The sequence below is a fragment of the Choloepus didactylus genome, chromosome 19 (assembly GCF_015220235.1).
Source record: "Choloepus didactylus isolate mChoDid1 chromosome 19, mChoDid1.pri, whole genome shotgun sequence".
In the NCBI taxonomy this organism is placed as follows: Eukaryota; Metazoa; Chordata; class Mammalia; order Pilosa; family Megalonychidae; genus Choloepus; species Choloepus didactylus.
In genome coordinates this window covers 29538378-29553931 of record NC_051325.1, presented here as the reverse complement: position 1 = coordinate 29553931, position 15554 = coordinate 29538378, and the positions used below count along the sequence as shown (strand labels likewise).

The 15554-nt window shown below is 41.6% G+C and overlaps 1 protein-coding gene across 3 annotated transcripts in view; it reads right to left on the bottom strand.

Annotated features, from left to right (window-relative positions):
• The window catches only part of SLC23A2 (solute carrier family 23 member 2), a 147291-nt gene that overhangs the window by 81274 nt on the left and 50463 nt on the right, over positions 1–15554 (bottom strand). For all 3 annotated transcript variants that reach the window (XM_037811381.1, XM_037811382.1, XM_037811383.1), the window contains exon 2: positions 5853–6117. In XM_037811381.1, the coding sequence (XP_037667309.1) occupies positions 5853–5960 (108 nt within the window). In that variant the 5' untranslated portion in view covers positions 5961–6117. The remainder of the gene's footprint in view (positions 1–5852; positions 6118–15554) is intronic.

Genomic DNA, 15554 nt, shown 5'->3' with positions numbered 1-15554 from the left:
CACTGCTATTCCCCAGAGCTGAGAACCTGTGAGAGGCACTGAATGCTATTTTTTTAAACAGTAAGTTAATGGTCTGCAGGTACTGTCTGACCTGCCCCCATTCCCTAGCTGGCCTCACATTCTGTTCCTTATATCCCCCATCCCCAACTTTATTTTCCTTCACAGCAGTTATCACCAGCCACCATCTGATGCTTATTTTACTGTCTGTCTGTTCCCACCACCGGGACACAAATTCCATGAGGGGAGGAACTTGGGAGTTTTTTATGGCTGTGTTCCCAAAGCCTCACATCGAGCAAGCACCCAACAAGCATTTGCTGAAGCGGTAGTTTCCTTCCCACCTTCTCACGATCAGTTCTCACCTGGCCTGGCACATCACCCTCACTCGCCCTTCCTGCCTCCAGACCCTTCCCCTCCCAGCACCCACAAGAATTCTCTACCCCAAATTTTACTGCAACTTTTCATCAGCACCCTCACCACCCATCTCCACTCCACTGTTTTCCTGCACTAACCTTGTACTAGAACAGGATGTGGCCATGCGGTTTCAAGGCTGAAAGGCCGTATGACTCTCTAACCTTGACATGCTAGACTTAAGACATTCCGTAGGACTTCGATGCCATTTTCCTTGGGAATCCACCTCCCTGGCCAGGCCCAATCCTGTAACACGGCCGAGCAACCCTCCCAGGCACCCCACACAACCCATGCCAAATTCAAACCACAACTCTTATGGTGTGCTTGCTGACTTGCTGTATCTCCACTACTGGACTGTAAGCAACGTGGGGTCAACCACATGGTGGGGACTCAAATGCTTATTCAATACTGAATAATTCAGTATTTATGCAATGCGAGAATGTATGCGTATGGGCTTGCAACATTACATGGTTATGAAGAAAGCAAACTAAGGGAAGTGAAAGCAAGTTATAAATTTTTCTGAACACTTGTGAGTACTTTCCCCTTCCTTGATAAGACCAAAACCAGTAAAACTACTTTTATGTTTCTCCAGCTCGTACCCCCTAATATCTCCAGACTGAACAACGTACTCTAAGCACTTGACTGGGATCTAAATATTTTCACAGAGGCTGTTCAAAGAAGCAGAACAAAAGCTTAAGGAATCTTAAACATGCTCCCCCAGTCTGAACTCAACAGTGAAATGCCAATTGGGCTGAAACAACAGGTTGTATTACAGAAGTGCCTGTGCCAATACCAAGTTCAGGCTGTGAACTCGGCTTCCTCTCACGCCCTTCCAGGTTCAGATGACATGATAACTACCAATTTAAGAGACCCATGGAGCAAACCTGAGACCTTTTTCCTGGCTACACTTCCCCACCAAAATTCTTGGGGTGTGGCACTTCTTCAAGACTTTCTGCTATGTTTTCCTGGTTTTAATTTCTCACCACGTTGCATTCTCCCCTATTACACATTTCCTAGCTGCCTTCAAAAACACACAGATTTGCCTAACAAGATTCCTGTGGGTTAAAGAGGGGTCTGCTGTGCTGCTCCTATTCAATACCAACTCTGGTCGGACAGTCTAATTGCTATGAATCTGGGGGCTCCACATGTCTCTAGCCTCTTATTCTTACTTTGATCTGTATGATATTCCTCTACATATGGACTTCTTCTTCTTCTTAATTATTGTCATGGGTATTTGTTTTATTTTGTTTAAAGAAACTGATTCCCTTCTGTAAGAGTTAACAAGCAGCACTTATAGCATCTTAGGCAGCACTTGAACACAGGGTGCCTAAGACAGTCTCTGAGATCTGACCAGAGCCCTAACCTCCTCACTCCCGCCCCCAGCAAGCTGCTCCAGCAGATCCTCCCCAGGTGGTTCTAAGGAGCAGCCTGGCTTGGTTCCTGTGTCCACCCTCTCTGCACTCCAACATACCTGTCTCTAGACACCTTAACAGTCACTAGCCTGATGCCCAGCTTCTGACTCCAAAGCAAACAAGGAAATAGACCACATTTCAGGGTCTACCAAAGCCCTCACTGACAAGTCAAAAGACACGGATATTTCAGTAGCCATGTGTAGCTCCTGGGCACTTCATTAGTGCAACCAACTGAGGATCTGAGTTTTTAATTTTATTTAATGTTAATTAATTTAAATTTAAATAGCCACATGTGGCTAGCAGCCACTATATTGGACAGCACAGATCTAGACAAAAAGACAAAACACAGAGCTGGTATAATGGTTACTCTTCTTCAATTTTTACATTTTTAAAAGCCAGGATGAAATAAGGCACTAGCAGGCAGTGACATGTGGGCAGGGGCCCCAAGCTGGCCCTAATCCTCCAAGTCACTCACATGTGGACAACTCCAATGGGGCAGCCCTCAGCCCTCACCTTCTGACACCAGCTCTCTGCAGTAGCCATATTCTTTTGACTCGCTAATTTGACAATCACCCACCCTGCCCTCCCTCTCTGTGCTCCGGGCCCCACTCTCCCAATGTCTGAGGGGTGCCTAGGAGTCCCACCAGTGCTGCAAATCCACTACTTCTCTAATTAAATCCATCATTTCCATCACCCTGACCCCAAATTTAGAATTTTCCCTGGACACTGTATATTCTGTATTGGCACCATCTACCTATACCCCAAGGCTCTGTATAAAATTCTGGTGTTATACCTAACTTCCCCTTCTTTTCTGGCCCTCAAAATCTGAGCACATCTTCTGTCAGTCTCACCTGCATTCTGACTGCCCCACCTAAATCCAGGCCCTAGGTATCTCCGAGGCCTCCCTGGCTCTCCCCGTCCTAACCCTCCCTGACTCCTCCCAATCACTCCAGAGTCCAGGGGCCTTCCAGTGGGCTCCTGAAGCACCCCATAGAATTCCCCACTGCAGCACTCACCCCATATCAACTACAACAGTTAAATCAATCGTTCCCTCTGCCCCACTCATTGCATCTGGTTCACAACTGCTCCAAGGCAGAGTAAGTTGTGAAGTTTAATGCATAAACGTGTACCACATCTTACACAACATGGGTTCAAAAAAATACGTGCTAAGTGATTACTATTACAGACATCTGTTCTTCTTCTAAATGCTTTGGCTCATTTTCTACACAACTTCCAGATCATTCTTCAACATTCCTAAAGTACAATGTATCGGGTTATTCCCCTGGTCAAAATCCTTGGAGGGCTTTTTATTGACAGAACAGAAACTTCTAACCTTTTCAGCAATCATTCAGGAAACACCCAGAATGCAGGCTCTCAAGTTACTGTTCCAAAGTACCCCTCACCTCCACCTTTCTTCCCCTTCTGCCTGGCAGAACTGTGGGCACTGCTGCTCTGGCTTGGCTCAGGCTGGTCCCTTCCTCCACACTATCCTTTTCACCATCTCAACAGGTCCCAAACGCTGGCTGCCTCTGTTCCTTTCAAGGCCCATTTCAGCTGCCACTGCCTCCAGGAGCCAGCAGAGCCAAGGGCCCTCTCCCCTCCCCTCCCCTCGATTCCCCCCACACTCTCCCTACACCTTCCCCCTCCCGACAGTGGAATCCTATTTCACATGAGAGACATGCTTGAAAATCAGGAAAATCATCTCTATTTAAAACTACCCTTCAGGATCCCTTAGGCATACCACCCTACAATCCCAAATATCATTTCCCAATGCAATGGAGATCCAAGTTGTAATAAAAACAACAACAACAATAGAAAAACCAATCTCCCCAAGTCAGTGATATCTTGGCTTTCATCCCTGCTCCTGCTGGGACATCAACTGCAACAGTGAAGGCAGCCCTTTCTCCTGCCCCAATTTTTTCTTTTTAACCCCACCTCTGAGAACGTCTGTTAAACTCAGTGAGTTCAACAATGTGCTGCACTTTCATTAGAGTTGCTTACGTGCAGCATGTCTGTCTCTTGCTTACAAGGCCATGAACTACTTCTTGCAGACAAGAACCTTGTGGTCCACTAGATAAGATCTTAAAACATTCGTGTGAACCAGACAGGAGGTCTAGTTCGGGAGATCCTTGCATTTCACCTTCCACAGAGCCACTAGGAGAGCTCTAAAGCCACCTGCAGCTCTAAGCCTGACAGAGCCTATGAAGTTTAGTGTCTGCACCTTGTTGGGCCCAGCAGCAGAGAGGTGGTGACCACATAAATCCCACTAGTCAGACAGCAGTTTCCCTAGGGTACTCAGTTTCCCTAGGGTAGCAAATTCATCAGTGATTTAAAACCGGGCAGTGTAGTTATTTATTTATTTATTTTTAAATATTACAGCTTATTTTCTGACAAAATTTTCTATGACCCCAAATTCCAATGCTTGAACTATTTCTTCATAAATATTCTTTGCTAAGCTTTGGTTTTCATCCGTTTTCCTCCTTTTATTTCACCTTCTCACTTTCCATAGGCTTTGAGGAAGTCCAGGTTAAAACACTTAGCAGCCCTGTGGTGGTTCACCAGCTCCCCTTACAGCCTCTCCCCACAGTGGCTCAATCCCACAATTCCAACCCTATTGTTCCTCTTTTCAGTTCAGCTTGGCATAACTTTGAAAGTTATTTTCTTCTTTTTAATGCTCACTTTTATAGCCCTAGACTCGGATAAAAATTCTATAACATCTTTAATTACACTGCTTTAGCATTAACCCCACTTTATAATTTTCACATTCCCAGTGCTCGTGTCTGTGCAGGGACTCCTGCTGAAGATGGATCTGGAAACCAATGCTCTGAAGAATACCCAGCCCTGCCCTCTAAAATAAGATAACAATGAAGGAAAAAATATAGGCAAGAATAAAACAACATATAACCATGCCCACCTACAAGAAACAAAAAGCAATGAACGGGGATGAGGCTGAGCCTGGAAGCTGTCTCGGCTCCCGCAGGGGCCCACACAGGGCAGGGACCAGGACCGGGGTCACGGCTCAAAGCCAGGGCTGGGCAGGACCCCCACTCCTGAGGGTCCTGGTCTATACCCCTGGGGGAGGCCATCACCGTAAGACCCAGACTGAACTGAGTCCAGGAAAGGAAACTACACAGGGAGCACGGAGAGAAGAAAATCCAGAAGGAACCAATCTGAAGAGGATTTTACTCCAGATGAAAATAATAATACAAGCCTGTTGTAAAATCAATTGAACATCTCTCTCTGAATTAGCAAGGTAAAAATCAAAATGTGAATGCAAGTAAAGTCAACCGAAGTACTAAAAGACGTTGTGTTCCTAACTTTATTACGAGTTAACACTACAGTGAAGCAAATTCCAGAACCATTTAAGGAATTCTGGAATGATACTCTTGCCATTAACTGTAATCCCAATGTTAAGAGAAAAACACCTTAAGGCAAGTCTGAGTGGCTTTTTTTCTTTTTTAAACTTTAAACACTTTAAGTAATTTTATACACATCAAATCTTAATCCTACATCTGGAAAAAATATTAGTATTGAATATAATAAATGCGTGTAATCACCGTTATCCGACTGATATCACTTATTCAGATAAAACTATGGTAGATGGTGCCACTGTAAAACAAAGCATGGACATTTGGGTACCAAACAGTAAAATACATTCACCCTCCCACTTTACAAGTCTGATGTTGGGTGACATCTTATTCCAAAAGTGCACATTTTTGAAGATAAAATTAAGCCCTCAATATTCTCCAGTATACAGTAAGGGCTGGGCCAGTTTTAAAATGTTGACAGCAATGCAGCCTTCCTTCCATGAGTTAATCCTAGCAAGGTGACTGTAGGCAAACAGGAGAGCTAAAACAGGCTCCCCAGCTCAGCCAGCAGAATCCCAAAGACTCTCTCATGTGAAAAGTATTTGCTTTCCAAATGCCCTGACCTTCACTGAAAGTAAGTATTAAAGCTAATCCCATGTTGATTCAATGCAGAAACCTATTTTAGAGGGATTTAAGAAGAAAGGAAGAGGGGGAATATTATTACCGGAAGAGTAAAGAAGGTGGAGTGCTTGGCTTCGTCTTCGTATTTGCCTTCCGTTGAACTTCCAGCCTCCATTGATTTGGATGTGGTGTTCTTACCAATACCCATCATTAAGAGAAATCAAGTGTTTGCACAGTTGTTGGACTGGTGTGGCCGAAAGTGAAGGCTTATTCAAGTGAGGAGCCCAGGAGTTGCAGGCGGTCCTTCCAGGGCCTGAAGCACCAATTCTCAGGCAGAGATGAGATCCACGAGCACCATCTCTTAGCACCTACAAAAAGAGGGCAGCCAAATAAATCATGGTAAAGCACACCAACAACACGGGACAATACAGTCAACATTTCCTGTAGAGTAAAAAGGTATATTACAAATTATACCCCAAACATCCAAAAATAAATTACTCAATTACACCTTTCACATACCTACCCCTCTTCATTTACTGTCACCCACTGGTTATGAATTGCTCCCTGGAGTGGGGGATTGCTAAACTGGTCATCAAAATATCAGAACACAAAGAGAAAAAAAAGCAAAGGTGTTTCCTTGACACACATATGTCATATATCTTACAATCCAGCACAATCTAATAGAACTTCCTGCCATGACAGAGGTGTTCTAAATCTGCACTGTCCAATATAGTCATCACCAGCCACGTGTGGCTACTGAGCACTTGAAATGTGCTAGAGCGATTGAGGGACTCAATTTTTTGTTGTATTTAATATTAATTTTAATTTAAATAACCACTGGCTAGTGGCCATCATTTGGACAGCAGAGATACAACCAATTTACCATGATTGGATGAATATTAAAGTAATTCTGAATTCTGTACACAGGACCAACTAAGCAGGAGGAGGCTTTCAAAAGCATAAAAAAAAAAAGGCGATAAAGAGGATTAAATAATCACACACAATTCCAGGAAGGTGGCAAGCTTTAGAAGGGTAGAATGCTCCCCCCACCACACACACAAAAAGCCAAAACATTTAGTATCAATCAAATGACAACATAAACCTAAAGAAGAACCCAGAAGGAGGAGGAGGAAGAGAAAGAAGATAAAGGATGAGACACCAGAAGGGGTGGGGTGGGAAAAGCTAAGAAAAGGTCAAAAGTGGGAAGCTAATGAAATAATTCTATACAGCAAAGTTTCAGTATAACAGAATAAAATTAAAAACTCAATTCCAAACAAGACAATTATGATCTGGACAATAAAAGAGATCCACCCTAAGGCCATCAAACATCTGGAGAACTCCACCTCAAAAATAAGAGAACACAAAGGATCCCTGCAAGGGTTAGCACATAAACAATAAAACGTGCCTAGGTATGCCTGAAGTTTTACAATAAAGAAAAAAAAATACTGCAAGCAGGTTGGGGTGGGGAGGGAGAGAGAACATTCATTGCCACCCATAATGATGTCAGATCTCACCACCAATTAATTTTCCACCGAGAATACATAACCCAGCCAAGCAGTCTCGCAAATTTGAAGACAGGCCTACAAGAAGTTTGGAAGTAAGTAGGAAAATTCCTGTTCAAAGAAGTCTCCAAACGACAGTTTTTATCCAACAAAAAACTTTGGATGAGCCAAGAAAAAAAAAAAAAAAAAGAAAGAAGGAAAGAAAGAAAGAAAAGGAAAACAATTACACAAAACCCTACAGTCCAACAGTTACAGAGCTAAAAGAAGCCATCGCCAGAACATCAGGTTACATAAACCTACATGTGTTTGGTCACCGTGGCTGGTCACTTTGGCTTAAATATTCATGCATACTGTGCATTGTCATCCACATGATATCCATGTTTGTTTAAAGCAGTGGCTGGATCAGGAGCAAGTCTGCCCTCCTGGGGCTGTTGTGGCAATGTCTGGCCACATTTTGAGTTGTTACTGGCATCCAGGGCATAGAGGCCGGGGTGCTGCCAAACAACCTATAATGCACACGGCAGACCCAACACAGAGAAATGTCAGCAGTGCTGAGGCTGAGAATCCTGGGTTTAAAGAGGATACTTCCCTCCCCCAAAAAGTGGCATCTCAGGGGTGCCATGATGATCCTTAGCACAGAATCACGTGCCAGTATGAGAAGCAGGACATCATGAATGTCATACAGAGAACACACACCCCACACGGACACAGGAAAGCCCATGAGGCACAAGAATATGGGACTTACTGCTGCTTAGTGGCTTTTTAAATAATTTTCCCTTCTCAAGAACAGGGACAAATGGGTCATTATTTTTTCCTTATCTTTTCTACTGTTTTAGGGAAATAGGACCCATTTTACTGTCTAGTTTCCAACAGGTATTTAAAATCAGAGGGGGGGATGTCCTGTATCTAGTGGGGAAGTTACAGGCACTGTTTAGAAAATCCTGAAGGTTTACAGGCTGTGTTATTTACTTGAAATTAATCCTTTCCTATATTCTTACTCAGAATGTTTTATAACAATTCAAGAAACCAATTCTTAGAAGAAGCAAAGTTTGCAAAGAGGCAGGAACTTTCGTTCCTCTGTTGGTCACCAGCTGTGGCCACTGGTGTGGGCTGCTCAGGTCCGAGTCTAGAGATCTCTTCTTGAACTCTTTACTGGTTCTTTCCTTACATACTTATTTCTGCTTCTCCATCAGCAGGGAATGTCCTCTTCCTGAAGTGCCTGGATATACCCTCCAGACAGTGAGTCCCCTTCCCCGGGGCTTCTCATGCTTCACACTCCACGTGCAGGGCTCACCTGCCAACCTGCTCTCCAGGACACCACCTACAGGTAAGTCCAACAACGCCAGCCTCCTTTCACTTCCACACCAACCGCCGGCTGACAGGATGTGGACAAAACCCAGCCTGTACCAATGTACCAGGAGGTGTCAGAGAAGCGAGAAAGTGAGTCACCAAAAGAAAACACCACCAGCACATCCTGGTGAAATTTCTCAATTCCAAAGATAAAATCTTGAAAACTTCTCATCAGAATATATATATATATATATATACACACAAACAAAAACACTGTTTAAACAGGAAAAAATTACATTAGCATCAGACCTCTCATCTGTAACAGCAAAAACTGGAAGGAAAAGTGATGTTTACAGCATTCTGAGAAGAAAACATACACAGACCTCAAAATTCCACATCCTGCCAACTCCTCAGTGATCCCACCTACTCTGCATTTCTGTCATCTATACATCTCCTCAATGATTCTTCTAAATAATTTTTATTTATTTAGAAAAAACAGATTTTGTGATTCCTTGATTTGTGAGTTTTTGAGTCTGTGAGCACGTTTTTGTGGTTTATCTGCTTATGGCCTTTCCCTATTTTTCTATAGTATTTATAGATTTTTTTTTCCTAAGGACATTGATCCTTTAATTCTTTGTAATATTTGATCAAAACATTTTATCCCAGCTTCTTCTTTGCTCATAAAATTTGTGGATAACCTCTCTTTTGGACTGTCAAAATTTTTTTTCATGTTTATGTAACCAAATCCATTAATCTTCTACATTGTGATTTAGCCACTGCCACCTGTCATCTTCCCAAGATTGGGGGGTGGGGGGAGGTGGGGGGGGGCAGGGGGGAGGGGGAAGGGGAATACACTGCATGCAACTGAACATACCTAAACACAAAATACATCTGAAGTGGCCCCCCAAGAGACCTTTACCTTGACTACCAAAAACTTATGTTTTCCAGAAGATATGACAGGAAAAGACAACAGTGAAATACTGCCCAATTTTACAAAGCCATCAGTCTCATTCGCAGCAACCGATAAGCTCTTTATTTTATATCCAGCCACTACCATGCCAGCAGAGCTTTCGAGTCCACACTTACCCACATTAACTTCACGAAAAATGAGGGGACAATGCAGAATACATTTCTTTTCCTGGGTTAAGTCTGCCTATTACAGGCATGTACAGCCACCCACTATAGCAACCAACCCCTCCTGCTACCCCTACTCCCAGGAAAATGAGGGACAATTGCAACCTGATAGCAAGCACATACCTGACTTTCACAAGCTGCACTGAGGAGCCTCTTAGAAAAGACCCAAACAAGCACAAGAGGGGTGGGGCCAAGACAGCACAGGGCAGGGAAGGGAAGAGGCTTCTGGAGCACAGAGTGGCAAAGCACCACTGTCAGGTAAGGAGGGAGGGGAGAAAGAAGAGGAGACAGTAAATGCCAAACAAAGAAATGCATCCTTGGAAACTGTGCTGTAAAAGGTCCCCAAATGACATTCCATTCTACACTGAAGCGCCCAAGAAGGATGAAAAAAGCCTCAAGGGCAGGAAACTCATAGGGACTTGAGATCAGAGAGATCTGTCCACACAGGCTGACCTCATAGTGCCGGTAAATGCCAAGGCCCAGAAGAAAAATGCAAGAGGATAAAAGGGGATGAGGGAAGTGGCAGAGCCAAGTTTAGGGTCTGTGTCAGGGTTTACGTTAAAACAAAAAGCAAAATTGCCCAAGGAATCTGACCCTGGCGAAAGTTTGCCAACTCAGGTCCCCCCTCACCTCTCTTCCCAGCCCCAACCAAAAAGGGAGGGCGGGAATAATGCAAGGTCACTTGCCATCTTCTTTCTAAATAGAAAAATTAACAACTAAAAGATTTCAGTGGGGAAGGAGATTTAAAGACCTAGAAGGCAATATCTGGCATGCTAGCTCTACATAGCTGGGAACTTCCAAGAAGGAAGAAGGAAGAGTTCTTAGGTCCTCCATGTCCCCAACACCAGGATAAAGGGGAAGGAAGTGATGAGGGGGGAGAGATCAGGGTTCACTCAGGACAAAATCATCACGATGATAATAACAGGGGTTTTCCAGCTAAGTGCCTGCCCTGTGCCGGGCACACCTTTTACCTCTCATTATATAAATGGCACTTATTTCTTGCCGCCTACCTACTATACCAACCCTACAAAAGTGGAAACGGGAGTGTCAGAAAAAGACAACTTGCCAAAGGACAGGCAGCTAGTAAGCAGTGGAGAAGGACTCAAACTCTATTAACCCTGCTCAAATCCAGTGAGACACACAACACTGTCCTTTAAATGCTCAGTGTGCAGCCACCCTCCCTGACAGAACACGGCCTGGACAGGCTGGACTTCAGCGCTGTCTCTGGGTGGCCCTTGCTCTGGTTTCTGTTCTTGTGAATTCTAAAGGGAGCTCCAAGAGGATGTGTCCCAGCTCCTTTTCTACAGCTGCAGCCGACCATCCTCAAAGCAGGAACTCCTAAATCTGTGCACTTCCTGCTATGTGCATGGCCACTGCACAACACAAGTCACCATCCTCCCATCGAGGTCACCCTAACAGCCTCTTAACTTTGGTCTGCTTCCATCTCAGTGGCTCTAAGCACTTCTCCACACTACCATCAGCACAATCATTCAACAGAAACTGTCATGCACTTTCATGGCTTCCTGAGTACTCTTAGAATGAAAGAAAATTAACTGTGATAAAACAGATATTTTAATATTAGGAACAAGTCAGGGGTGTCAACATCCCTGCTACCAGAGAAGTGTTTGAAAGGAAAAGATGAAATTATATCAAAAGATATAAAATTCTGAGAGAATCTATTAGATGGCAGGTTACAACACACATAAGAAAAACTGTCAAGTCACTGACTGAATTGCACAATTGTTAAGCACCTACTCCATTAGGTTTTAGATCAGCTACTGTTAGATGTTAGACCATTTTTCCAAATGGCAGCAGCAAACATCTAAACCACAAACTGGCAATCTACTGCCAGCCTGTTGTTGGCCGGCCCCCAACTAAGAATGGTTTATAAATGTGTGGGAAAAAATAAAAAAAACACAACTAAAAAGAACATGCAATGACCACATGGCCTGCAAAACCTTAAATATTTACAGAAAGTCTGCTGACCCCTTAAGAAAATAGGACAAAAGAATCCTATTCAAAATATAACATTAAGTACTTAAGAATAAATAAATTTAACAAAAAATGTGCATGACCTTTAAGAAGAAAGCTATTAGCATTACTGAGAGAAGTAAAAAAGATTTGAATAAACAGAGAAAGACAGTACATTCCTGAATAGGAAAACTACTATAAGGATACTCATTTTCCCTTTACCATAATCTATATAAACTTAATAAAAATCTATTAGTAACCCTAAAGGGATGAGGTTTGACTTGGGGGTGCTAAAGATTTCTCTGGAAGAATATGCCACAATAGCTAAAAATATTTGAAAAAAGAATAATAGGCTCTGTCCATAAAGCTGTAATAGATACAAAAGTTCAACACATGTACCAAAACAAACTCATCAGATAACAGAAAACCCAGAAACCAAAGTAAACATGAATATGAGCTACAGGTGGCACTTTAAATCATAGGACAAAGTGTGGATTATTCACTATAAGATGCCAAAACAACTGGTTCACTATTAAGTAATAAACTCTAGAAAAAGGACTTGATAAAAAAGAACCGCCCACTTAAAATGGTTAAAATGATTTTTATGTTATGAATACCTTATAAAACAACTACATATAAATTAAAACAAAGCCAACTGAGACGGATGGATGGACAGATGGATAAATAGAAGGACACAGCAAATATAGCAAAAGGTTAAAAGTTGGTGTATCTGGGTATCTGAGTGGGGTGTATGTTGAAGTTCTCTGTATAGGCTTTGTATTGTTTTTGCTACTGTCCCATGAGTTTGAAATTATTACAAAATAAAAAGTTAAAAAAACAACAAAAGAAAAAAAATTAAGGCAAAAAAATGAAGCCACTAAAGGGCCATACGGTATTAGGGTGCAGGACTCCTTTCTTGGTGTATGTATCATTATAGATGAAAAAAGATTACAGATTTTACAATATAAAATTTTTTGGGGCCTTCCGGGCGGGGCCTGCGGGCGGCGGCAGCCCGCGCAGTTGGCAGGAGCTGCAGCCCCCGCCGCCGGCGCCTCTTAGGTCTCACCGCTTCCTCAGCAGAGACCCGGCTCGGCCGCCATGTCCGTCGCGGACGAGGTTGACGGCCCGGGCGTGGCCCGGCCACACTATGGCTCTGTCCTGGATAATGAGAGGCTTACTGCAGAGGAGATGGATGAAAGGAGACGTCAGAATGTGGCTTATGAGTACCTTTGCCATTTGGAAGAAGCAAAGAGAATACCTTCCTGTTGACTCATTGGAAATCATAACGAAAAGCAGAAGGAGCAGTGGAGAGGCAGCTGCCAGCCCAGGGCTTGGCTTCTGTTGGAGCAAACGTTTGGGGACTAAGAGAACACTGGATCGAAGAAGAGTTGTGAGACTTTTGTGGTAGAGGGATATTGTGATAGTATTTATCCTTGGGTAAAATGTATCAGCCTGTTGCTTGGATCATTAATCAGCAGCATAGGAAACTAAAAATTTTCTTGCATAGGATTAATCAATGTTCCTAAACACTGAGGCAGAAGGAACTGAGGAATGAAAGGAGGGAATGAGGCAAAATTAGAAAAGAAAAAGTCGAATGGAAGAGGAGAAAGACTATGATCAAAAATCCATGGAACTACACAACACAAACAGTGAACCTAAGTGAAACCATGGATTATAGTTAATAGTACAGTTATTGAAAATGTGCTATCATCAGTTCTAACAAATGTTTCACACCAATGCAAAATGTTCATAACAGGGTGGTATATGGGAATTCTGAAAAATTATATAAAAAATGAAATTTAAATAGAAAAGTCTCACAGATATGCAATTGTCATTAATCAAGGAGGCATTTTGTTATAAATAACATACATGTGAAATTTATTCAAATGATCTTTAAAACAGCTAAAAGGAAACAAAAATTACCTTCTGCTTACATGCCTATTAAAACAAAATGGTGTTTTTTTTTTTTTTTTTTTTGCCCTGAAGACATTGCTTTGTCTTTAAGTTTGGACAATGCTTGTTGATCATAGATTCTTTGAAAAGGTAGTGTTTGACAATGACTTGACATTGGGGGTTTTCCCTTAAAAAATTGAGAATCCCCACAAAAATGTTTTTTTAAGCAAATTTGGTCTTAGTAATTTTTTTAAAAATAGGTAATAACCTGGGCATGATACATAATCTAGAGACTGTGCAAGGATATACAGTGAAAAGATTTGTCTAAAGAGTCCTGTTTCCCCATCCATTTAGTTATCTTCCCGAGATGGAATAACTGTTACAGTATTCCAGAGATATTCTATGCATATAGATATGAATCACTTTTATTTATTTATTAAGAGGTGGTGGCACACTGTACATTCTTCTTTGAATCTTGAAACTTATTCCACATGAATATTTTAGAGTGTGTCATTTTTTTTTTCCACACTTGCTTTGTTTTTCAGTGTATGGATTTATCCTGTCAATGGACAGTCACCCCCATTCCCACTTTTGCTGTTGTAAACATTGTATGCCGTTGTGAATGCGTGAATATTTTTGCAGGATAATTGTCTAAAAGTGGAATTTCTAGGTCAAAGGGAATATGCTCATTTAATTTTGATAAATTTTGTTAATTTGCTCTCCTTGGAGGTTGAACCAGTTCACATGTCCATCAGTTATATATGAGGAAGTGCTTTCCCCCTAATTTCACTAACCCAGAGTATTATAAATATTTTTATATTTGCAGTTTCAAAGGTGAAAATGGCATTTCATTGTAGTTTCATTTTTAGATTATTTAATTGTGAGTGAACTTGAGCATTAGTACATATAGTTGAAAGCCATTTGTATTTCTCATTTGTGAACTATTTTGGCAGAGTCCTTTGTTCATTTTTCTGTAAGGTTATTGGTCTTTTTTCTTATTGATTTGTAAGAGCTCTTTATGTATTAAGGAAATTAGCCCTTTGTATGTCATATGTATGGCAAATATTCCATATTCCAGTGTGTTCATTAACTTGTGATTTCACTTAAGGTGTTTTAAATAATTTAGAATTTTAAAACATTTGAATTTATTAATCAACATTTTGGGGTGTGGTTTGTTCGATCAGTTGCGGATGTTCTTGGTTCCGTTGCAGTCTAGTCCACATTTATCCAAATGCCGCGGGACCCTTTCGAATGCCTTGCTGTCATTTTTAAAGTCTTTCTCTATATTGAGATTATATAAAAACATTCTCCCACATTTTCTTCTATTAATTTAGATTTAACCCTTTGATCCATTTGGAATTTATCTGGAATGTTTTTTGGTGTGAGGAGTGAGGTAGAGATCTGTCTTTTATTGGGTAATATCTTAAATTTTAAGCATCAGCAATAGCTCTCTTATGATGTGTGCTCTGGAGTTTGCCACACTCTGTAGTCTATGAACTGAGATCTTAATTTTCATCAGGACAAGGCAGCTTCAACTGTTGAAATTTTTGAAACATATGGCTTAAATATCCTTTAAGGGAAATTAGCTAGAATTTTCCAGGGTGCTTTCAAGCAAGTTTTATTAATGTTAAACATTAATAATGTGTAATGAAGTTGGCACTGAGAAATCAGGTTTTGGATTAAAAGCCTTTGACATATACTGTGAAGAGAGGTATAGATTTGCCAAAATAATAATTTGTTGTGTTAAAGGAGAGTACACATTTGGGATTTGAAAATGGGTTTTGCTGACTTTTTATATCAGTATTTTTTGAGGTGGGCTCTATTGATGAATGTTGCAACATTGAGGAAAGACAGGGTTTAGGGGTCAAATAAATTTCAGAAATACTGGGTTTAATCAAGTGAAAAAGATTATTTAAAAAGAGGACTATTTAGAATCTTTATCATGGGGCTTGATCTCCAGTAGGGTGGAGATATTTGTCACAACTAGTTTACCATCAGACTCTTCTCACAGACAC